Source organism: Mustela nigripes, chromosome 8, assembly GCF_022355385.1.
Source record: "Mustela nigripes isolate SB6536 chromosome 8, MUSNIG.SB6536, whole genome shotgun sequence".
Lineage (NCBI taxonomy): Eukaryota > Metazoa > Chordata > Mammalia > Carnivora > Mustelidae > Mustela > Mustela nigripes.
In genome coordinates, this window is record NC_081564.1 from 51,547,189 (window position 1) to 51,572,462 (window position 25,274).

Below are 25,274 nucleotides of genomic sequence, written 5' to 3' on the forward strand. Positions count from 1 at the left end.
CAAGGGGAGGTGAACCATGAGAGACTATGGACTCTGAAAAACAATCTGAGGGTTTTGAAGGGGCGGGGGGTGGGAGGTTGGGGTACCAGGTGGTGGGTATTATAGAGGGCACGGATTGCATGGGGCACTGGGTGTGGTGCAAAAATAATGAATACTGTTATGCTTAAAATAAGTAAGAAATAAATTTTTAAAAAATCAGTAACAAAATCTTTTTAAATTCTAGCTGGAACAATGGACCCAAGCCCCAGAGCAGTCTCTTGGTGAACTGAGCTAAGCTATCAGGCAATCATGAAGACATGTTTGGAGAAGAAAGTAGTCTGTTCCATCCTATCTCTCCATCGGGACATACCCTGATTCTTGCTTATCACAGGATATGGTCACACAGGCCCATCCAAGGGACATGCGATCTCAGGCTTGTTTTGCCATACCAGGGACATGAGAGCTGCAGAAGAAAACAGAAACACAAAGAAACCTGCAGCTAGATGAGAATGGAAATCTCCAGTTGGATTCCTCTCTCCTGTCTATACCTCTCTCCATTCTAAGAAGGGCTGGGTGAACTTTGAGTGGCTCCAGAAATCAAAACTCTAACTTTATCTAATAACTACCTATGGATAAAATCCTTAACAAATGTGTAATTGCTAGGACAGATATGAACTTGGCCCTAGGCATGGGTCTCTTGACTTTGAATCATCTGGGCTACTGACGTAAGGTAAATTGAAGTCCTCCAGATAGAGACAGGGTCAGTTTTCTAACTTGGTGTGAGGCCGTGGTTGTTGCTTTCCATGATACGGTCCCCAAACATGGTAGCATGCAGGATAAGAGCTGTGGAAAATTCTTATACTGGGAAGTTCCCAGCTGTTTTTCCCAACAAGGTTGGGCCCTGAGATTCAACCATGAAACTAAAATTACAATTAATAAAAAAATAAAGTGAGGTCTAATTAACGTGTCCTAGCTAATGTTTGCCTTTACCTGCACGGTTGTCCATATGGACAGTGAAAGAAGGGAAGACAAAGGAAAAGCCCTTTTTAGTGCTTATTCAGCAATCCCTGAGAAAAGACATGCCAGATAAGGTGGACACAAGCATTTTGAGCGCCAGAAAAGCATACTTATGGTGAAGTAAAGAAATGTTTCTAGTCTCAACAGTAGTTTGGATAAAATGTTTTCAAAGAACCAGTCAAGTTCCTTTGCTCTAATTCCTTGCTTACTCAGCAAGCATCTGACTATTAATTAAATTGGTATTATGGTTTAAAATGAATCTTTTATGATTTGCTTACCTTTAATCAAACCCACAGGGCTTATTCACTTTGAGAGGAACTAACAGAATTGAATTCTCTACCCACGCAAAGATCCAGGGTCCAGCCCCACCCCCACTGCTTCCACGGAGGCCCATTCCAAGCACTTGGCCAGCCAACTCTCCACTCTGGCTAATCAGCTTACTTGCAATAATATTAATAAGCATTTCAGGGTCAACAGACCCCCCTGGCTAGCATTTCATAGGCACCCTCAGAAACTAAATGAAGAAAAAAAGAGTTAATCTATTGTACTTTAAAAATATTGGTAAGTTTGTTCGTTACAAGGGAGAGAGCAGAAGGACCTTAAATTAATAGCAGGCCCTTCCATTAACCACCACGTCTTCTGTAGTAGGAAGAGGAATGTTGTCATCAAATTAGTCTATTTTACCTCAACTAAACATTTAACTATAGTCCCATGGTCAGAATGGGAGGAAAAACAAAATATGGCTAAGAAAAGAGACAATTGTAGCATAAATGTCTCAATAACGCACCTTTTGTTTTGGGCAATGGATCCTTATTGCCGCTAATATTTGCCCTAGAGCACAGTTTCTACAGCAACCACTTAGGACTCCAGGAATGTGGTGACCTTTGACCTTAACTCATCCCTCTTGGTGATGCCATGTAACCATCTTTCTCAAAGAGCTTTCACAAACTCAAAGGAACAGGGGAAAGGCAGGCCCTCTTATCTTAGGGTGCCTGTGTTTACCCAAGTGACCCTCAGTCATCCTCACAGATTGCCTCTCAGGCAGGAAACACTGGATTTTTCTTGGATTAGTCATTGCCACTTGGTCCAACAAGCGTTCCTTTGACCGAGAATGCATTTCCCCTCCTTTTCTCTTTTTCCTTCCTCCTTGCTCTCCCCTCACCTAAAAGGCACTGAAAGCTCCTTCTCCTGAGCTCTCTTACATTTACCTTAGACCATCTCCCTTTGATCTTTAGATCTCTGCCAACGTTTTTCTCTTTATGTTAAAAATAACCTCTCTCTCTGCAAATTTATGGTTGATTCAACAATCAAATGCAGCTGCTCCTTGTACTCTGCATGACTCTGCTTTCCCTCCACCTCCTTGTCGTGTTCAAATTCAAATTTTATTAATGATTTCCAGATCAATGGCAGTTCAGAAGGCAAGCAAGTCCAAGCAGCCAAGGACAAGGCTTAGAGGGCACACTAACGCAGGGAATGACGGAATCAACTATTAAATGGTGTCAATAAGATGGCTTGGGGAATAGAACTAACAGGAAGACATAAATATAGGTTCCCATATTTAGGTTAAAATTTATAAATGATAACCACAATAAGTTAGCACCTCATACCTGCCAGAATGATAATCATCAAAAAGAAAAGACACAACATGAGCCAGAATGTGGAGAAAAGAGAACCCTTGTATACTGTTACTGGAAATGTAAATTGGTTCGGCTACTAGAGGAAATAGTATGAGGGTTTCTCAAAAAATTAAAAATAGAATTACCATATGATCCAGCAATTCCATTTTTGGATACATATCTGAAGGAAATGAAAATCGAATATCAAAGAGACATCTGCATTCCCATGTTCACTGCAGCATTATTCACAATAGCCAACATAAAGACACAACATAAGTGCCAGAAGACAAATGAATGGATAAATAAGATTGGTATGTAAATACACTGGATTTTTATTCAGCCACGAGAAAGAAGGAAATCCTGACATTTGTGACAGCATGAATGGACCTAGAGGGCATGATGCTAAGCGAAATAAGCCAGACAGAGAAAGACAAACACTACATTGTATTACTTATAAGTGGAATCTAAATTAAAAAAGAAAAGAAAAAAAAAGTCAAATTCAGAAACAGAATGTAGAAAAGTGGTTGCCAGGGCTGGAAGGTGAGGGAAATAAGAGGCTGATAAAAGTACAAATTTCAGCTATAAGATGAATAAAGTCTAAGGACTAATGTAAACCATGGGAACTTTAGTTGATAATAGTACCCTGTATAACTGAAATTTGCTGAGACAGTAGAACTTACACGTTCTCACACATAAATAAGATAAAGGGCGCCTAGGTGGCTCGGTGAGTTAGGTATCTGACTTCAACTCAGGTCATGATCTCTGGGCTCTAGGGTCAAGCCCCTTGTCGAGCCCCATGTTCTGCTCCATGCTCAGCATGGAGTCTGGTTCTCTCTCTCCCTCTGCCCCTCCCCCCACTTGTGTTCTCTCACTCTCTCTCTTTTTCTCAAATAAATAAATAAAATCTTTTTTTTAAAGGTAAAAACATGTGGGGTGATGGATGTATTAATTAACTAGATGGTGGGAAATCCTTCCACAATATATGCATTAATCAAATCACTACAATGTACACTTTAAATATCTTATAATTTGTCAAGTATATCTCCATAAAGCTGAAAAACAAATAAGATAAAATTTATACATAATAAAAGCATAGGACAGTGGATAATATATGGTGATTTGAGATCATTGTGCCTATCAGGTTACAATGGGTAGTGTTATGATGAGGGGTTCATAGCTGCTCTGGGACAAATGCTCTTAGGGTGCCCCCTTGGCAGTGAAGTGCCTTTGCCAAGGGAAATAATGGTCTCAGTCCTGTTTGTTGGCCTGATCCCATCTGGCTCCCGTGTCCCCATCGGAGAACCACATTTGAAGAGAAACAGTGGCCAATGGGAGTATGTCAGAGGAAGAAGTTCTCGGTGATAAGGATTCCAGAAACTGTCTGAAAAGGAATCAAGCAAAGAAGTGAGAATGTCTGTTTGGCAAAGCAAAAGACAAAGACAAAAACAAAACTCCGAGCTGTCATTCACTATCTAAATGGCTGTTGGAAGACCAGCAATGGTTAACCCAAGTTGCCAAGAGGCCAGGTAAGAAATAGATGAGACAAACAAGGGCATGTGTAAGGAAAGAACCAAGCTTGAGCCTGACAGTGCTGCTTAGAAATGTCAGCTAGCCTGAGAGCTGGAGGGAGGCCTAATGCACTGTGATGTCTGAGAGGGAGAGCCCACTGTAATGTGTGAATGTGGGCTGAGAGCTGCCATCTTTTCTGATTTTTCCAGAGAAGCCAGAAACAGATATTTTTATGCAATGTGTCTCAACTTTTAATTTTAGCAACTATTTCAGAATATTTGAAGAAACATCCCATAACCCATACATACCATGTCTACAAACTAGTGGCAGCCCGGGATGGCCAGTTCACAGTGTCGACAGGGGACAGTTTTCGGTTTCAACAGAATGTAATGCTGAGATGGAAGATGGACTTGGGATATAAGAGAATTTTCAAGTATTTTCATAGTGGAAAACGGGCCTTCCATCTGAGTTCTGAGCCACGGGAACAAGTCAAGAGAAAACTGGATGACAATATATAAAAAACGTTAGAGAAAGGGTCTTCTCCTTAGCAGAGATGTTGAGCCAAATTGTTATAACTATCCTTGACACCAGAGCACTGGTTTACAGTTTACAAAAAGCTTTTATATGCTCTCATATTAAAAGCTACTAGAAAGGCCCTTTAAAGTATATTATAAAGATATTTCCATTTTACTAACGCACAAGCTTGAGTATCTGAGGTTATTCAATAACTGAAAGAAGGTCGTCCTGGAAATGGGGCAGTGGAAGTAGGAACTGGATGATTCAGGTTATCTATCAGCCAACTCAAAACTCTTTCCTGTACCACTTGAGAGCCAGGCTCTAAGGCTCTAAGATTCCATTTGGAGCTATGCTTAGAAATAGATTTGCTCTGGTTACTCCCCTGTGATGACCCCACCCCCCCCAAGTGTCCTGCTCATTTCCATATTCCTGAAATGCTTCCCTGTCCTTCCACTCTTCCCTGAAAGCTGTTCTCCTTCATGATCACTTGCCAACTTCTTTTCAGCCTGATTCTGTCAGCTGTGAGAATGCTCTCCCAACCCTCGCTGCTCTAGACGCAACCTATCCTTGACATGTATTTGTCCAAAATTGTTGTCTATATTCTGCATGTCCCTGTAAGGACAAACCTGTCTTAAAGAATCCATGAACAAAGCCACATACACAAATGTGTACATTCATGTACCCGAGTGGAAACTTGATCAATGAATCATCAAATAGTGATAATTTCTGGGCGTGTAAGTTGGGAGGAGGAAGACAATATGCTGTCAACCATAACTTCCAGGTCTTACAGTCCTTTCTACTTCCTTCAAGAAATTTGGATTGTGATTCTTTTTTTAAAATAAACTCTAAGCCCAACATGGGCCCCAAACTCACAACCCCAAGATCAAGAGACGCATGTTCTACCAAGTCAGTCAGGTGTCCCAGATTATGATTCTTGAGATTTAAAAACCAGCTGGGTAGCCATGTTTCTGCACATTCATGCAGGAAAAACAGTAAGAATATCTGGTTTTCCGGACACCTGGGTGACACAGTAGGTAAAGCAACTGACTCTTGGTTTCAGCTCAGGTTATGATCTCAGTGTCATGGGACTGAGTCTGGTGTCGGGCTCCCTGCTCAGTGTGGAGCCTACTTGAGATTCTCTCCCCCTCTCCTTTGCCCCTTCCACTCATGCTATCGCTCTCTCTAAAATAAATAATAATAATTTTTAAAAGATCTGTTTTTTTGTATTTCAGGTTCTTTATTTTTTTTTAAAAGATTTTATTTATTTATTTGACAGAGAGAGATCACAAGTAGGCAGAGAGGCAGGCAGAGAGAGAGAGAGGCAGAAGCAGGCTCCCTGCTGAGCAGAGAGCCCGATGCAGGACTCGATCCCAGGACCCTGAGATCATGACCTGAGCCGAAGGCAGCGGCTTAACCACTGAGCCACCCAGGCTCAGGTTCTTTAATATCAGTTTGAAACATACCATTTCTTGGGTTGAGATGAACCTTGTCTGGGAAGAACACAAAAACTGGTGGAGAAATTCCGAGTAAGCAAAGCTTCCAGATGACTTAGTTTGGCTGAAACATAGGCTTTTTAAAATATAAGCACCATCAAGAGTTTTTCTTTTTGATTATTGGACATGTCTACCAAGTGCACTGATGTTTTTCTAATGCACTGTATTTAACCCTGTGAGGCCAAACATCATTCCATGTGAAATAAATTATTACAACTTGCATCTCACATCTAAAACAAGAGACAAGACATCTAGAAAACAAAAAAAGAAAAATGCATAAAAATCTGTAAGGGAGAAAAAAAAAAGAAAATTCCCAAGAATGCAGCTACCTCCAGCCAAGTGGAGAGAAGAACACGACTGTTTGGTTTTGTGTGTTTTGTTTTGGTGATCTAGCTGGCCATTGACCCATCAGGCATAAGAATATTTCATAGAGCTAATGTTCCTACGCTCTAATCTCTCTAGGCAAGGTTCATATTTGTGTGAGTTACTTATTCTCCCTTTGTTGATTAAGTCAATAATCGGAATCAGCAGGTTTGGAGTCAGTTGGCAGGGATCAGCGGCATGGCTTGGGAGAAGGACGCATAAAAGGCCAGGCTGGGGGCGGCCACCTCACAGGCCGGCGCACTGTTGACAGGATGGCTTCTGGTCGTCTGCTCCTTCTTTGCCTCGCCGGACTGGTACTTGTGTCAGAGGCTGGCCTTGCGGTGAGTGCTGGATTCTGTGAAGTCCTTTTATACAGACCCTGAGGTCCGCTAGATGAAGTAGAAATGAATTCTTTCAGCTCTGCCAGCCGCCTTTTGTTACTAGGACAAGGGTAGCCCGCATCGACTTTTAAATATCATTGAGTCGAACTTCAAAATGAGCCAAGTTCTGCAGAGCTCACTGAACGGGGGCTGGAACCCTTGTGTCCCGCTGTTGCTGTGGTGCCCTGGGGTTACGGGGCCTGGCTCCTCCGCTCTGTTTCCTCAGATGGTAGAAATAAAGACGTGATCTTCGCGAAGCTACCAATATCACATTTTCAGAAATGCATCTTTTTATAAAGTTTATTTCCCTTCAGCTAATCAAAATGTCTTTATTGATTAATTTTTGAAAGGCTTGGCAGAAAACCTTCTAGTCAAATACCGAATTCTTAAGTCCTCTGGAAGAATTAACTAATACTATTAAATGGGTCATGAAATAGTCCGACAGGATTGTACAACTAATAAGAGGGAATGACAACAACAACAGAGGACTGAAGGGTTCTCAGGGAGAAACTCACTCTTTGGGCCTATGGCGTCTTTTCAGTAATTCCACTCAAATAGCGAGGCTTCACAAAGCAATTATTCTCAGGGGGCCTCTTTTCTCCCTTAAAATTCATTAGGCACGTCCCCAGCCGATCATAGGGGACAGAAGCATAAACCAGCTTTGCTTTGGGAACAATCACGTCTGTGTGACATGGAGAAGGGGAGCTCATTACCTAGCAACACTTATATTGCTGGAAATGGAACTGGCATGTACATCTTGCCTTGTTTTAGATTTCGAACCCTATAAAGGATAGATCCTTCCAGGGGTGCCTGAGTGGCTCAGTTGGTTAAGGGTCTGCCTTTGACTCCGGTCATGATCCCAAGGTCCTGAGATCAAGCCTCACATCAGGGTCCCTACTCAGCGGGGAGCCTCCTGCTCCCTCTGCCCTTCCCCCTGCTTGTGCTCGCTCTCTCTCGCTCTCTCTCTCTCTCTTAAATAAATAAATAAAATAAAAAACAAGAAAAAGAATAGACCTTTTCATTCTGATCGGTTTTGCTGACCTCTCCCTGGCCTTCTCTATCCCCAGGGCTCTGGTGAATCCAAGTGCCCTCTGATGGTCAAAGTCCTAGACGCCGTCCGAGGCAGCCCTGCTGTCAACGTGGACGTGAAAGTGTTCAAAAAGGCTGCTGATGAGAGCTGGGAGCTCTTCGCCTCTGGGTAAGCTGCCCAACCAGCCCGGACCTGGGAATCTCGTTCTAGCTGCTCATTCTCCCGCTTTTTCTTAGAGAGAGTGCCTCACACCATTTGCCATTCGCCAAAGAATGCAGGCAGGGATCAAGTAGGTCATGGGGAGGATGCCCTGCTCTTGTTTTGCTTCCCCTGGAATGCCCTGAAGGGACAGACCAAAAGGAAAAGGAGGAGCCAGCACCCCCTCTTTCTCTAGTAGTGGTCCACGGCCTTCTTGAGTCACAGACCACTTTAAGAAGGTAATCTTCTATGATCTCCAAACCCAGAAAAATCACACACACACACACACCACACACATGTATACACCATTTCAAGGGTGTCACAGATTTCCCAGTGCCTTTGCCAAACACTCAAGCTGCGTGTCCTTGGCTTGGAATTATAGGCAAAAAGTGCAATTTGAGCTACTTTATTAATGAAAGGAAAGGAACTGAGGGACAGCCCTGACAAGGTGCGTGTCTGTAGTTTAACTGGACCCTCCAGACTTCAGCGCTTGTGTCTAACCAGAACACGTGGAGCACCGAGTCTGTGCCACGCTGGAGGCCGTGCACTCAGTAAGGAATGGACACAGACAAGAAAGGCACATAAGCAAATTCCAGCCCCAGACCAATCACCCAACACCAGGTGCAACAGTGACTTCTTACCTTCTGTGGCCACTGCCCAATTTTCATGGTGGTTTCCCACCTCCTTTAGCAAGAATTTCAAAGAAAATGCACATTAGTAAACCTAAACCAACTCACTGTGTGAATGAGTAGCCAAGAAACCCTCAGCACCAGATGATACTGCTAAGTGCTTATGTCTCTAGAAAGGAAAACTTCTGTGGGTTTTAATTGAATCCCAAGAACCGCATTATGATTCCTCACCCATCCCTGGGAAGACCTTTTCTGTTGGTGTGGTTTCAACTGAGTGTTTATTTGTGAATTCATTTATGTTTATCTAAAATGCCAAGCACAATGTGGAAAGTACTTAAGAGAATATTCTAAGCAAGAGATCGAATAAACACCAAACATTCGGATATTCATGTGGATGTTTTTTCCTTCTGACAAGACTGAAAAAGAAAGAAAGAAAGAAAGCAAGAGAGAAAGAAAGAAAGAAAATCTTTTCTTCCCAGAAAAGAAGAAAGGTGGAAAAGCAGTGATCAGAGTTAGTAAAGACAACTTCCATTTTTATCTGTCAGTTTTTGAGGTCTAATGGAGGGCAATTTCTAACATCAGTAATGGAGCTAGTAAGTATGTAGTAATAGAAGTGGCTTAGTTATTTTTTTAAAAGGAGTTGCCTTGTATTTAAGAGATTAAACACGCAAATAATTTCAGATACAGGTGCCTTATCATGCTTCGGGGTTCCCCCGTGTGTTGAAGTGATACCAACTCTGAAAGCCAACCTCACGCTGGGAGGGAAAGGAGTAAGACCTTGGTGTCATGGGGCCTGCAAAGTCCTAGAGGCTCATGGTCACTTCCAGGGGTAGTTATGAACTTTCACCCAAACACCAACCCTGAATTGCAATGCCTGTTTTTGAGGTGAAACATTATACCTATATCTTCTCTTCTCCTTAGAAAAATCTAGAATAAAGTTTTGAAATCTTTCTGACAAATTTCTTCTCAGTAAATTTCAGTAACTAGGATTTTGCCTTTCCTTCTCTCTGCCTTTGCTGAATATGTATATTTATATATATGTATTTCCCCCCACATACACACACTGCACATATGTGATTTGTGTGTGGGTTTGTGTACGCCCGTGTGCGCGTGTGGTGTCACCTTGCCCTGGCATTCGTTCCCCTAATGCCTAACTTAACCTATAATTTTTGCCTTCTAGGAAAACCAAGGAACTTGGAGAGCTTCACGGGCTCACAACTGCTGAGAAATTTGTAGAAGGGGTGTACAAGGTGGAATTAGACACCAAGTCGTACTGGAAGTCACTCGGCATTTCCCCATTCCATGAATATGCAGAGGTGAGAGCGTAGAGGCACTCGGGTTGCTTTTTAGTATTTTATTTGTGTTCTTGTTGTTGTCGTTAATCCCAGGCAATGCCCAGTCTGCATGTCACAGGCCATGGAAATGTTGTAAGGAGAGCATGGAACTAGCTTAGATCCCCTTTTCGGTTTCTACAGCCAGAAATGTATAAAACTCTGAAGAGAAAAGTTTATTTCTAAGTTTGGTGGAAACTTACTTAGTAACATGACCTGAATTTACACGACGCTCCTTAGTATCTTTCTTAATTCCACTGACTAGGAATATTCGCTTGCCGAAGAACTGCTAATGTGTTGGAATACTAGAAGCTCTCCAGACCCTACCCAGGGTGTTATGTAATGAAACATAGATGTGCCACTTTACTTCTCTAAAATCTGAAAGAAAAAAAAAAAAAAAAAAGCAAAAACCCACTTCATTCCAAAACACCTCTGGCTCCCAGAGGTCTGGAGAAGCGATTTGAGGTAATGCCCATACAGATGACAAATTCAAGATAGTGATGGCAGCACAATAAATAACAGGGGTTGAGCATACCTCACGTGCCAGACTGCTGTCTTTTCTATATTTAACCTACTCAGTCCTCCTCCACAACCCATCATGGTTGTTATTATTAGCCTCATTTTACAGAGGAAGAATTTGAGTCAACGGACAGTGAAATAACTTGTCCAAAATCCCAGGCTAGTAAAGGAGGAAGTAGAAATAATGACCACCAGGGCCCAGGCTGGGCTTAGCCTCAGGTGTGCCTCAGCTTTCTTACTATAAGAAAGCAGGCTAAAAACAACAATAAAGCCACATTTGTAACCCTTGGTTCACACTCTATGTTTTGTTTATGAGGTAGTGGGAACTTCTGAGTTATTCATGGGCCCAGTCTTGGCACCTCCTCCTTGCCTGTAACTCCTTAAGTCATTTAAACCAGATGGCTGTCACGGAAAGAGAATCCAGACATGCTGGTTGGGGTCAAAGATCAAATAACTGCAAGAAAAATAGCTCAGCATGAAAGAGAACCATCATGTCTGGCTTGGTCATGGATGAGATTTTCAATTGACACCAAACGGTTCTTTTGGTAGATGGTGTTACCAGAAAAATCATAGGAGCCTGTTTGACTTCTGGGGCTCACAAGTCATCCAGGGAGCTGGGGCTCCCCATCTACTAAGAGGCTTGCCTTTGACTGCTCCTCCTCAGTCTTGGCAGCAAGACAAGGAGCCTAGTTTACATCATGCAGGGCTTAGAGGAGCCTACCACAAAACGTTTGCTCGCAGAGTCTCAGCCTCTACCCTGGAACACAGGATCAGGCTTCTTGGAACCCTTGTCTGTAGTGGGCTCCTCTTAATGAGAGGAGTCATGGCCATAGTGCCCACCATGGGTTGCTCCTAGTCATTAGGTGTTAGCTTCCTTGTCTGTTACTTACTCTCAGTATTAAATCAACTTACCTTTGGAAAATGAAAGCCTTCTATGTGTCTACACTTTCTGCTAAATGTTAGAAATTCATAAGTGAAAACTAACTCCTGCTCTGAGGGTAGAAGGAGAGGGACTGATGTCAGACATATTAGGATATCAGCCCCATGGATCTGGAGGGTGAGAAAGGGCAGGCAGAAAAGTATGAGTCCTGGGGCCTCTCCTCAGTGGCTGGTGCTGATGGGTCCAGCCATGAGTTCCTCCCCTACCAGCTTCTCCTGATCAAGACCTCCCAAACAAATGCTGTTTTTCTGCATCAGCCCCTCCTCCCTTGCCAGGGACCCAGGTCACCTTGTTACTCTTGCCAAGAAAGTAGAAAATTTCCTGTGGAACTAATAGTCCTCTTCACTTCATGGGATTTTGAGCACAGCTTATGCCATTTACAGTTTTGAGGAAGAATCAAGTTGAGCTGGAGAACAATGTCAGTGTTAGAGGAAAGAAGCTTTCTCTAGATGATTCTAGACACTTGGCCTTTAAGGAATGTTTTTTCTCCTTCAGAGATTCTTAGGTGATTCTCACTGCCTCTTGCCCTCATGCTATTTTTATTTTCAGTATGGTTCAATCAGATTTTTTTCCTCCTGTCTCCAAACAACCAAGGCTTCCTTTTTCCATATTAGGAAAAAAGCCATGTTTATCCATGATGGGTCCAAAACTCAACCCAAGACCTATATACAAAACAAATAATAAAGACCTCCTCACTATACCCCATCTCTCTCCCAACCAAATTCCTCTCTATTTGTCTCACTCTGGCATCTAGACTATGCCAGTCCCTGAGTCTCAGAAGCCCTACTAACCCTGACCAAAGTACATGACAGACCAGAACACCACTTTGGTCAACAATTTGTCCAATTGGACAGCTTATGAAGCTCAAATGAGCTCCAACCCCCATGTGTCTATTTCAAAATTCTCACGTGAGCCTCCACACTCTGCTTTTGTAACTAGAACCATATATCACTTTTACTCTATATTGCAGTTATACACATAAACACATACTTGTTCTTTGTGTTAAAAAATGCAAAGGAATAGAGGGAGAAACATCTCTGGGTTTGGAGACAGAAGCCTTAACTTCTAACCTGGCTCTGTCCTGTATAAATTTGGGCCAAACACTAACTCAGAGGTCTGGTTTACTTATCTCTTGTTATCTCTTGTTTACTTATCTCTTATCTCTCTATTTACTTATCTCTAAAATGGGAAGAATATTCCCTGCCAGCTCTACTGTTCTGGGTCCCTGGTGGGTGGTGAGAATGGCAGTCACCTCTCTTCGCTTGTCTGCTCACCAAATGACAATTACTACCTCTTCTCTTTTTTTTAAAACCAAGAAAATGGACAAGAGCATTTAGGCTTTCTGTGAGTTCCCTCAGTCAGGCTAGGGCCACCCTGATTTTTACTGTGAATTTGCAAAAACAAGCAAACAAAAATGAGAGAGAGAAAGAGAGAGAGACATAGACCCAATGACACAGGCCTGGGAAAGAAATCTTGTTCCAAAAGCTGCGCCAGTCTCCCATGGAGTCTTACCTGCATATTTGGATCTTTGCCTTTTGTTCAATCTGTTCCAGAAAAAGAAATCATCAAATAAAATGAATGAGCTTGGCACTGGACTTCCAGTAGTCTCCGTCTTGGTGACTCACATTCTAGGCTCTGATAGAAACGGCCCCTGTCTGTGCTCTCTCTTAGGTGGTGTTCACAGCAAACGACTCTGGCCTCCGCCACTACACCATTGCAGCCCTGCTCAGCCCCTACTCCTACTCCACCACAGCCCTTGTCAGCAACCCAGAAGAATGAGGGACCCCTCCTTGGGCGGATTTGAAGGAGAAAGGACAGGGTTTTGTGTGACCAGTAGTATTCCATTTTTGTTAAAGCAGTGTTTTCACTTTATAAGCTATGCTAGAAACTTGGACAGAGACAATAAAACATTCCAATTAAAGCACTTCTCATTTCATTTGAACTCACTTTTTTCTCCCATTGTCCTCTCAAAAAAAAAAAATTGAATTTTAGAGAGAAGCAAAGGCACTAAAAAAAAAATCTCTGGCTGAATTCTGGATGGAAGTTCCAATTCCCAATGTCTTTCAAGCTAAACAGGTACTCGACATGGTCTGTAGTCATTAAACACACACATTCTAAAAAAGAGAGCTTTCATGTCCTCTAACCTTCGATGAATAGCAAAAGACAAATTCTGAGGACCCACTTCTTTATTCTGTGCATTCCCTTTGAGGGCTTTTCTGATTTTGAGAGCAGTGCCCAGCTGTACAGGGACAGTTCTGCAGTGATTCAAGCTCTCTTATCTGGTTCTGACCAACGGCAGCCCATAGTCAGCTGACTAGAAGATGTTATCTGAGAACCCTCACACCCCCAGTTCACTTAGACTCATCCAAAATTCATGTACTGAGAAACCCTCCATGCCAAGTGCTATTTTAGGTGCCCTGAACATACAGAGCGAGATCTAGTGCCCGCATTTCAAGAGCTCACAGATTTTGCAGAAGATGACGATGTCAACGTGATCTCACCGAGGCTAGGCTACAAGGCGCAGAGATGGGAGGAAAGAGGGCGTCGCAAACAGCCGGGAGGAGTCAGGCAAGGACGCCGAATAAATTTCCCTTCTGAATCTTGGCGGTTTACCAGCTAGGAAAGAGAGGAGTTATTCCAGGTCAAGAGAGCAGAGATGGCAAGGCCCAGACAAAGGGAAACAACGCGGTGAGTTGGGGGAACAGATGGAGACTGAGCGTGTTGACGGGTAGGAGGTCATAAAGGGGGCTGGTTGCGCTGCCACAAGAACAGTCCCAAACTCCGCGGCTTCACAAAACCACAGGTTATTTCTCACTCACACCAAGTCCGATGAAGGAGCTCTTCGTCTAGTGATCCCCAGGTTGGCTTTCCTCCAAACGATGACTCTGGGTCCAGGTTTGTTTATTTTGTGGCTCCAAGGGCACCCAGTCCGCAGACTAGAGGAAGAGAGAAAGTATGGTCTTCTCCCCACTGTGTTGCAGTGACACACAAGAATTTGTGTGCCAGGCAAATTCTGGCCAGAATTTGTCGCATGGTCTCACTTAGACACACCAAGCAATATGGTTCCTGGCTGGGAGTCATTTCCCAGAAGGACGGCATTCTGGAAAAAAGGACTAATTTGTGTTGGGCAAGAACCGTCTCTGTCACAGTGAGGTTAGGGCCAGAGGGAAAGGGGGCTGGAGTGAAAGCAGGCTTTAGATGCCTCCTGCTAGAGCCGTGAATTCGTCTTCCAGACAATACGGATCCAAGCTGGGAAACTTGTGACCCGGTGCCCCCCCCACCCCGTGTGCCTGGAGCAGAGATGGTTACTTCTGGGGCACAATCTCCAAATAGGGTTCCCCAGGACAACTTGGATCTGACCCAAGGTTTAGGTCTAAACATACCTAAGCAGCCATTCTATTTTCCACCAAATTCAAATCTAAATGCTCTAGCTGGCTGTGTGGAAAGAGGAAGAAATTTGAAGAAAGTGGAGTGTTTTAGGCTTGGACTTTTTAACATGTATTCATTATGCTTTTCCCCAAATCCATGTGGTAAAATCAATGCCTCTAATTCTGCTGACAAGGTTAGCAAGTCCTTTTTTCATGTGTATTGGGCTAATACACATCAAATTGCCATTTTTATAGATTAAACGATCAAATATTGGTAATTTTGTAAGATTCAATCTAACACTTACAATGATTATATTGGTCACTGGCCTGCTTATTAATAAAATACTACATTTCGATTTGGCCACTGTTAAATAGCTATGGATTTTTATAGCCCAAGCATATTGAAAAATTGAAAATATGAACCTGACATATATATATATATATACACATATTAAATATATATAAATATATAAATATAATTATCTTATATTTATTATTTATTATTATATAATTATAATTATAAAATAATATAATAATATATTATATAATTTATTATATAATAATAAATTATATAATTATAATTATAATTATATAAATATACAGACAGATATCTGAATTTAATTTAAACTTTTAATGTTCCTGCCTCGTTTCTTCTTGGCATCAACAAATTGAGTCATGTCCCTTGAAATCAACTCAGTTTGACTTGCTGTTTAACGTTCAGCCTTCTTCCTTTCTGAATGTCATCTTCTGGAAGCTATGTAGTATCTTGGCATAAAGTAAAATGTGTTGTCTGGTCCCTGAGAGTCCTCTGTCCCTCCTGCCTCCACTGAAATGATACCTTCTTTCTTTGTTTTTATTATGTGTTAATATCTTAGCTTATGCCTTTCATAGCCACAGTTACAGTTTGAGTTGTTCCCCCTAAAAAGATAAGTTGAAGTCCTAACACCCAGTACCTGTGAATGTGACCTTTGTGGGAATTGGGTCTGCAGACGTAATTAGTAGAGATGATGTTATTAGGGTGGGCCTTAAGCCAACACAACTGGTGTCCTTATAAGAGGAAAATTCAGACACAGGCACACAGGGAGGAGGCCATGTGGTAACAGAGGGAGAGAATGGAGTGACAATGAGCTATAAGCCAAGGACACCAAGGAGTGATAGCCATCAACAGAAGTCTTCTCCCCTGCAAGTTTTGGAAAGAGTATGGTCCCGCTGACACCTTGACTTTAGACTTCTACTTTCCAGAACTGTGAGACAACAAATTTATGTTATTTTAAGCCACCCGCTTTACAACTCTGGGAAACTAATAAAACCTCCTATGGTAGTCTTCCAAATTTTATCCTAGGTTTATATTCACTGAATTATGTCATTCTGAAAGTCAAGATTTATCCCTAATATTTCTTTAGATTTCTTTTTTCCTTAGTGATGCTGAACATATTGTCTTGTGTTTATTGGCATTTGAACCTTTTGTGAACTGCATGTCGGCATCATTTACCGTATTAGGCAGGGGGTCTGTTTCTTCAATATTGATTTATAAAAGCATTGTCTATTTTAAAGATATTGCAAGTTGTAGTTGAAAAGTAAATGTCACAGACAGAGGAATAGTTATCTAAGTCATAGAAAACCCACAACAACTGAGATATCTTGATGGAAGTTGGTGTGATAATTGCAAAGAGGAGGGTGGGAACTGGGTCGTCACAAGCAGAGAGATGAAAAATCATCGGGGATAACTGGATGGGTAAGTTCAGGTTATAGAATCACTGAATGCTAGGTTTTAGAAGTCTTTTTGGGACAGGAAGACTGAGCTACAGAAGGTTGAGTAATTTGCCCAAAGCCATGCAAAGAGCTTTGGAAAGCCCTGAAACGCAGAGAGAGAGATTTGCCACAGTAGTCCATGGGTTCCTCATTAACTCAGAAAGTAATGAACTGCTCACCCAAACACTTGAAATAACAATGAATGCTAATAAGAAAATCCTGCAAAAAATCCACAACAACAACAATATATGCTTCTAACATATCAACATTGGTGACCACCCATCAGCCCTATCTCTTTCCCATAAAAAATAGCCAAGAGATTAGGGTATCTTAATTAATTCCATCCATGGCCTTTTCCACTAATCAGAAACACACATTCTTACTTCCCTAAATCAAAAAGGATCTTTATCACGTTGTATCGATTTCCCAATAACCTCAGGAATAAGGATGTGGCCAAAGATTTCACCCTAGGATAGGTAAATTAGAGGAGGAGCACCATGATGATTAACTTTATGCATCAACTAGGTTAGGCTTCTAGATGTTGCCGTGATATATTTTTTGACATGATTAACATTTTTTCCTCCATCTTTATTAGGATATAATTGACATATAACACTCTATATGTTCAAATGTAAAACAAAATGGTTTGATAAACATATATCCTGTGAAAAGATTACCACAATAAGGTTAGTTAACACATTCATCACTTCACATGGTTGCCTCTTGTGTGCATGTGTGTGGTGAGAACTTTTAAGATTTACACTATGAACGACTTTCAAGTGTATGATAGAATATCGTTAACTAGAGTTACCAAGCTTTACATCACATTCCCCTAACTGACTCATCTCATAATAAGAAATTTGTACCCTTTAACTACTTAAACATGATTAACATTTAAATCAGTGGACTTTAAGTAAACCAAATTGTCCTCATAATGTGAGTGGGCCTCATCCAATCAGTTGATGGCCTTATGAAAAAGACTGAGGCCCCCAGAGAAAGAAGGAATTCTGCCTGCAGACTGCCTTTGGACTCAAGACAGCAACATCAACATTTCCCTGGATCTCTAGCCTGGGGGCCTGCTCTGCAAATTTCAGAATTCCCAGTTCCCACAGTCACATGAGCCAGTTCCTTTTTTCTCTCTAAATATATATGTATATACAAATATAAATAAAATGGAATTTTTATTTTAGATATAAATTTATTTTTTACTTATAGTTACATTTCTATGGAGAACCCTGAGTAATATAGGAACTATACTACCATCCATCCTTTGAAAAGCCTGTATATAGAATAAAGAGGCCTTGTAGGGTCTGAACCAGAGGAATGACATGAAAGAAGTTGAGTTTAAGGAAACAAAGCTTGTGGGGCACCTAGGTGGCCCAGTCGGTTAAACATCCAATTCTTGATTTCAGCTCACGTCATGTTCTCAGGGTCATGAGATTGAACCCCATGCTGGGCTCCACACTCAGTGGGGAGTCTTTTGGAGATTCTCTCTCTCCCTCTGCCCCTCCCCAATGTATGGGCATGCACTCTCACTCTCTCATTCTCTCTCACATATCAATAAATAAATCTTTATTTAAAAAAAAAAAAAAAGGCAGGGTCCCTGGGTGGCTTAATTGGTTAGTGTCTGCCTTCAGCTCAGGACATGATCCCCAGGGTCCTGGGATTGAGTCTGTTGGCTCTCACCTCAGCAGAGAGTCTGCTTTCCCTCTCCACCTCTACCCCCCTCCTCGAATGCTTGTGATCTCTCTCTTTTGGCTCATGGGATTGATTGAAAGTAGAATCAGGGAAACCAGCCCAATTTATCTGCAGAAATGAAGGTTTGAGGTATGGATTAGTGTTGGTACACATGGACATTCAGAAAAAGGAATGAATATTAGATTATAAAATGTATACAGAATGAATGAGTTTCATTTGCCTTGTCCAGAAAAAGCTATGAAGTAGACTAAAAAGAACCCAGTGCCTTAAGGGAGAGCTAGATGAAAATACCCTTCTGGCCTATGTAGACTTCTGGCCCATGTAGACTTCCTATTATTTGAATCAATCATTTATCTCCATATACAAAAACATAAAATCAATAAAGCAAGCATGCGTGTATGTGTGTTTGACGGTAAATGTTTCACAACAGGCCCTTCAGAGAAAAAAAGCCCAGATTTGTAGTATTTGCTAATTTCTCTCATGTAAATAATCTGATCACGGCCAATTTCAAGCCTCCAGCACGGTGTCCCTGAATGCAGAACTGGGAGGAGAAGCCCGAGGGTGTGGTATAGTAGTATCTCGAGCATGCAGAAGCAGCGGACACAAGTAACATAAACAGCTCAGATAAAATGATTAGAAAGGAAGGAGACTGAAGTATTTATTACCTTTATCTTAATATAATTTAACACAATGTTTGATAATCAGCTATAAAATTCCTAGAAGTTTAACAGAAGGCATTACATGCTGGTTCTGGGACACCAGTGAGGAAATCCTGAGTTACAACCCTTTCAAATGTGACCTGACTGTGAGCCTCAGTGCGTGTGAATGGCTGGAGGGTAAGTATGAACAGCAGTGTCATTTAAAGGCAAGGTATTCATTCTCATAAAATGGCCCCGCCCTTCCTAAAAATAAGAAGAAAAAAAAATACGGCTATGTTTGCTACTTAAAGCATATCCAAATGAACATAATTTGAGACATTTATATGCTACAATCTATTTCAAGATTACCTCTGTTTAAAGACGGACTTGACTTTACTTAGATGTGTGTTATATCTTTAGGGATCCAGAGACCACCATTAAAATCAATGGGACGTCCTGAGCCTTTGAAGCCAGACTTCACAGGTAAAAATCACATCGAGATTTTTACATAGAGATGAATTGATCACATAGAGATGAATTGATTAGTACATTTCCACACCCCATTTAATTTTTCTGATGTTTCAGGACATTACACTGCTGAAGCCAGGAGACTCATACCTGGGGTAAGACTCAGGGGTAAGACTCATCCCTGTGGTTAAGACTCTGAGGGCCATAGGAGAAAAGGAATATTTTTCTCATGGTTTCTGATATAAACAGAGAAAAGAAACAGAATATTCAGTGCACAGGGTTGGGGACTGATGCAGCCAGAGGGCGAGAAGGGAAGGATCAGAGAGGAGACAATGAATGAATGGAGTCATGTCAATTCCCACAGTGGGGAGCCGAGAGCCATGGAGATGAGCCTAGTGAGGTCAGTGTCGCTGGAGAGCAAAGACCAAAGCAGGGAAGGGCAGCCTGATGGACAGAGGCTGGCTTCTGAGATTCCTTCTGTGCCTCCCCGACCACGTCATCTTTGGTGCAAACAAGCAGGGCGGACTTGTTCCTCTCATCCCGATACAGGGTTTTAAGCAGAGAAGTGGCAGGATTAAATTAGAATGCCAGATTATTGTTTCCTTCTTTTTTTTTTTTTTTAAGATTTTATTTATTTATTTGACAGATCACAAGTAGGCAGAGAGGCAGGCAGAGAGAGAGAAGAGGAAACAGGCTCCCCGCTGAGCAGAGAGCCTGATGCGGGGCTCAATCCCAGGACCCTGAGATCATGACCTGAGCCGAAGGCAGAGGCTTTAACCCACTGAGCCACCCAGGCGCCCCCAGATTATTGTTTCTTATTTAAAAAATAAGTCTGTTCCCTGGTGTATGTGTGTATATGTGTGTGTGTGTGTGTGTGTGTGTGTTTTAATTCCAGTATAGTTATCAAAAGGGTTACATGAGTTTCAGGTGCACAGTGATTCAACACTTCCGTAGCTGAGCTCAGTCCTCCTCACAGTAAATGCACTTTCAATCCCTGTCGCCCATCTCATCCCTCCCCCACCCACCTCCCCTCTGTGTAACCATCTGCTTGTTCTCTATAGTTAAGAGTCTGTTGGGGATTTTTTTTAAAAGATTTTATTTATTTATGAGAGAGAGAGAGCACAAGTGTGGGGGAGAGGGGCAGAGGGAGTGGGAGAAACAGCTTCCCTGCTGAGCAGGGAGCCTGATGCTGGGGCTCAATTCCAGGACCCCAGGATTGTGACCTGAACTGAAGGCAGACGCTTAACCAAATGAGCCACCCAGGTGCCCAAGAATCTGCGTTTTTTTTTTTAATTTGTCTCTTTTTTTGTTTGATTTTGTTTCTTAAAATCCGTATATGATTTAAATTATATGGCATTTGTCTCTCACTCACTTATTTCACTTAGCATTATAGTCTCTAGGTTCATCTACGTCGTTGCAAAAGGCAAGACTTCATTCTTCTTTATGGCTGAGTACTATTCCATTTGTGGTGTGTGTGTGTGTGTGTGTGTGTGTGTGTGTGCACGTACTACTACTTCTTTATCTATTCATCTATCAGTGGACACTTGGGCTGCTTCCATAATTTGACTACTGTAAATAATGTTGCAATAAACCTAGGCATGTATTTATCTTTTCAAATTAGTGTTTTCGTATTCTTTGGGTAAATACCCAGTAAAGGAATTACTAAATCATGTGGTAGTTCTATTTATAATTTTTTGAGGAACCTCCATATTGTTTTCCACAGTGGTTGCACCAATTTGCATTCCCATCTACAGTGTGTGAGGGTTCCTTTTTCTCTACATCCTTACAAACACTTGTTGTTTCTTGTGATTTTGATTTCAGCCAGTGTGACAAGTGTGTGGTGATATCTCATTGTGATTTTCATTTGTATTTTCGTGAGGATGAGTGATGTTGAGCATCTTTTCATGGGTCTCATGGCCATCTGGATGTCTTCTTTGGAGAATATCTGTTCATGTCTTCCGCCCATTTTTAAATTACATTATTTGTTTTTTGAGTTGTATAAGTTCTTTATATATTTTAGATAATAACCCTTTATGGGATATGTCATTTGTAAATATCTTCTCCCATTCTGTGGGTTGTCTTTCAGTTTTGTTGATTGTTTCCTCTGCTGTGCAGAAGCTATTTATTTTGATGTAGTCCCAATAGCTTGTTTTCGCTTTTGTTCCCCTTGCCTCAGGAGACATACCTAGAAAAACATTGCTACATATGCCCTATTGTTTTAACTTCTCATTTTGAATTAGTTTTCGCCTCAGAGAAAGAAAAGTTGGAAAAATAGTACATAGAGCTCCTTACCCAAATTCTAATGCTAACGTCTTAGGAACCTAGGACACTTATCAAAACTGGGAAAACAAAAATGATATAAGGTTGGTTAGTGGCATCCAACCCATAACAGTTTCTTGGTCTTTCCTTGCTGTATTAGATTCCAGGGGCTGCTGTAAAAAATGTACCATAAACCAGGTGGCTTAAAACAACAGAAATGTATTGTCTCACAGTTCTGCAGGTAAGAAAGTCCAAAATCGAGACATTGTCGGGGCCCCGTCCTTTCTGAAATCTGAGAGACAGGATCCTTCCTTGCCTCCCCCTGGCTTCCGGTGACTTGCTGGTAACCTTTGGGGTCTTTGGCTTGCAGCTGTGTGTCCAGTCTCTGCCTCCTGTCCAAGTCCACCAGGAGCACTATGATGTAGCTGAACCACTTGGGTTTATTACTCTTGCCAGTCAGAGAGAACATGCACCATATACACGCGAACTATAGAGTGTCTCACTGAGTGTTGGAAAGAAACTATTATAGGATTTGGGCTTTAATTGGACGAGTTGAGAAAGAGTCTAAGGACGTGGGACTTCCTCAAGATTGGATGCTGTCTGAAAGTGGGGGCCATTCTATGAGTGTCGCAGAGGTTTATCTACAGACCAGAGAAGAGAGAACTGTAATTGGTAACAAAGCAGGGGATTTATTCCTTTCAGTAGAGGGGAGGTTTGGTGATTGGTGGGTTTCACGGTGATTTTGGTTTCTGTCTTTATCATGGTCTCAGAGCAAGCTTGGTGATGTTCATGCTCTGTGGTACTGTCATGTCCAACGGACCAAACTAGCTTATGGTAACACTGAGGCCAGGTCCTCCACATGTGAGCTACTTGCCCACCCTCCCGCCTTGGCCTCCATGTCTATAAAGGGCTCTAGAATAGAAAATCAGCAGGTAGCCATGCTGGCTTCATTGTGGGGATGAGGAGAATTAGAGGAGGCCGTGAAGTCTCGGGCACCCATCATGGCTAGCAGACTGAGTGGGATGAGCCAGCAACTGAGCTCAGGAATAGGGGCAGCAGAGTAGATTCGTAGGCAGAGATGGTGAGTTCAATTCCGACTGTGCTGAACTTGAAGTCATCAAGCCACTTTTTAATCTCATACCTTGGGAGTTGGCATCGCGGGCACCCAGATAGCCAGGAAACAAAAATCCCCAATATCACTGTAGCTCCTGAAAGACCTGGATAGCACCTGTCTGACAGGGACGTTTAGAGAATTTATGCCTTAAGCTACATTTTGTCCACAGAAAGAGTGTTTCCTAGGATTCTGTACCTCATCCGACCCTCAGCTTTACAGTCATTCCTCCCTTCTACTGCCCAGTCCACAGAACACACCCCTCCCTTAGCCCCATTCCTTCTTACTGCCTCTCAATATGGAAATAAGCTCCCAATCAATTCCATTTTCCAGCTCCTCATTCACTGTGGGTTAGAACGGCCCCAGTTAATTTAAAGCCAACGCAGATGGCAATTCATCTTTGGCGGTCAATGCAAATCCTGAAGGTTGCTTCTACAACCGTGGCAGTGGCTGCTGCTAGCAGGGAGGGAGGGGCTCCACGGAGTCCACTTCCATAAACCCCAAGGGGTGGCGCTTCCCTCCAGGCAGGGCAGGCACCCACCTGCTCACCCTGCCACTAAGGTCACCTAGATGACCCACGCTGGGCTGAATGAACACTGTTCCACCACCTTCCCCAGGAGAGTGTTTTTGGAAAAGACACTGGAGTGTCTCCAGCTCCTGAAAGGCAGAAAACAAAGCTTGGTGACATTTTGGCCCAGGTGAAATATTTAATATTTCTTGAATTTTCACTGGAATTAACTAATAGTTTATTTTTTAAGCGGGTTTGATTCCAGGGGTTTTTAAAATCAATCTTTCTTTATTATAAAAATGGCTTTTTAAAAATTATATATACTTTTTAAAAACATTTTTAAAATAAACTTTGAATTTTAGAACAATTTTGGATTTACGGATTTATTTATTTTGCTACTGATGACCAAGAATTTCTCAAGAGGTGCCTGGGTGGTTCAGTCTGTTAAGTGTCTGCTTTTGGCTCAGGTCATGATCTCAGGGTCTTGAGATCGAGCCCCATTTCTGCTCAGTGGGGAGTCTGCTTCTCCCTCTCCCTCTGTCCATTCTCCCTTCCCCCCATGTTCTCTCTCTCTCTTTCAAATATTTTTTTTTTTTTAAAGAATGTTTCTCCCTCTCTGGTTTCATCTTGTTTCATCTCAGGAAACAAACTGAGGGTTGCTGGAGGGGAGGAGGGTGAGAGGGATGGGGTGGTGGGATTATGGACGGTGGGGGGTGTATGTGCTATAATGAGTGCTGTGAATTGTGTAAGACTGATGAATCACATACCTGTACCCCTGGAACAAATAATACATTATATGTTAATTTTAAAAATTAAAAAAAAAGAATGTCTCAAATGATACAGCTGTAGAAATACCCATTTGTCTTGGTAAGAGAAAAGCATATACCAAAAAAAAAATCAGTTATGGTTCCAAATGGGCTTTCTTTTTGAAACACTCAATCCCATGATTTATTGAGAAAAAAGTTAGCAGAATGTTCTTAAGGATAATTATTTTATTATACTTTTCTTGAAAGGAATTTCATAATGTCCAAAAAATGAAAATTATAACAACAGATAGTCGTACCACAACAAAATATTCTTATTGATAGAATGATATAAACATATTTATATAAAGTTACAATCATAATGTAAAATTATTTTCATGCTTTAATTATGTTATCATGGACAATTTCTCATATTGCTATATAATCTTTATAATTATAATATTTATTTTTTGAAAAATTTATACTGCTTTCACAATGTGATATACTTAGTCTCAATTTTGGGGACTTATAGTTAGTGCTACAATGAATATCTTCATGAAGCATACAGCTTTTTCCTTCCGTTGAATTAAGTGAATGACCTAACATTTTCTAAAAGCATCTAATTCTTGTTAGATAACGTGGAGCCTTGGGCATCAAATTGCCTGGGAAGTAGTTGTGGCTTCTCCATTATAAGCTGTTTGATCGTAAACAGATTACATCAGCTTTCTACACCTTGGTTTTTTTCATTTGTAAAATGGGAATAATCATAGCACCACTTCCAAAGCGTTCTTTTAAAGACCAATTGTCACATAGTGATCCGAAGGGGCACGTGCACCCTAATGTTTAATAGCAGCAATGTCCACAATAACCAAACTATGGAAAGAACCTAGATGTCCACCAACAGATGAATGGATAAAGATGTGGTGTTTGTGTGCGCGCACACACACACACACACACACACACACACTGGAATACTATGCAGCCATCAAAAGAAATGAAATCTTGCCATTTGCAACAAGACGGATGAAACTAGAAGGTATTATGCTTAGCGAAATAAGTCAATCAGAGAAAGACAACATCATATGATCTCCCTGATATGAGGAAGTGGAGATGCAACGTGGGGGGTTTGGGGGGTAGGAAAAGAATAAATGAAACAAGATGGGATCAGGAGGGAGACAAACCATAAGTGACTCTTAATCTCACAAAACA

The 25,274-nt window shown here is 41.7% G+C and overlaps 1 protein-coding gene across 1 annotated transcript; it reads left to right on the forward strand.

Annotated features, from left to right (window-relative positions):
- The first annotated feature begins 6,725 nt into the window (after positions 1–6,725).
- On the forward strand, positions 6,726–13,444 carry TTR (transthyretin). The gene is made up of 4 exons (XM_059410046.1): positions 6,726–6,834; positions 7,941–8,071; positions 9,911–10,046; positions 13,192–13,444. Exons 1-4 carry the CDS (start codon positions 6,766–6,768, stop codon positions 13,297–13,299), a joined length of 444 nt encoding a protein of 147 aa, XP_059266029.1. The 5' UTR covers positions 6,726–6,765; the 3' UTR covers positions 13,300–13,444.
- The last annotated feature ends 11,830 nt before the right edge of the window (positions 13,445–25,274 follow it).

Bases quoted from the DNA above. Each gene is read 5' to 3' on its own strand.
- TTR (XM_059410046.1), top strand. From the start codon at position 6,766: ATGGCTTCTGGTCGTCTGCTCCTTCTTTGCCTCGCCGGACTGGTACTT. The intron at 6,835-7,940 runs GTGAGTGCTGGA...CTCTATCCCCAG, and splicing joins TGTCAGAGGCTGGCCTTGCG to GGCTCTGGTGAATCCAAGTG. The intron at 8,072-9,910 runs GTAAGCTGCCCA...TTTGCCTTCTAG, and splicing joins TGGGAGCTCTTCGCCTCTGG to GAAAACCAAGGAACTTGGAG.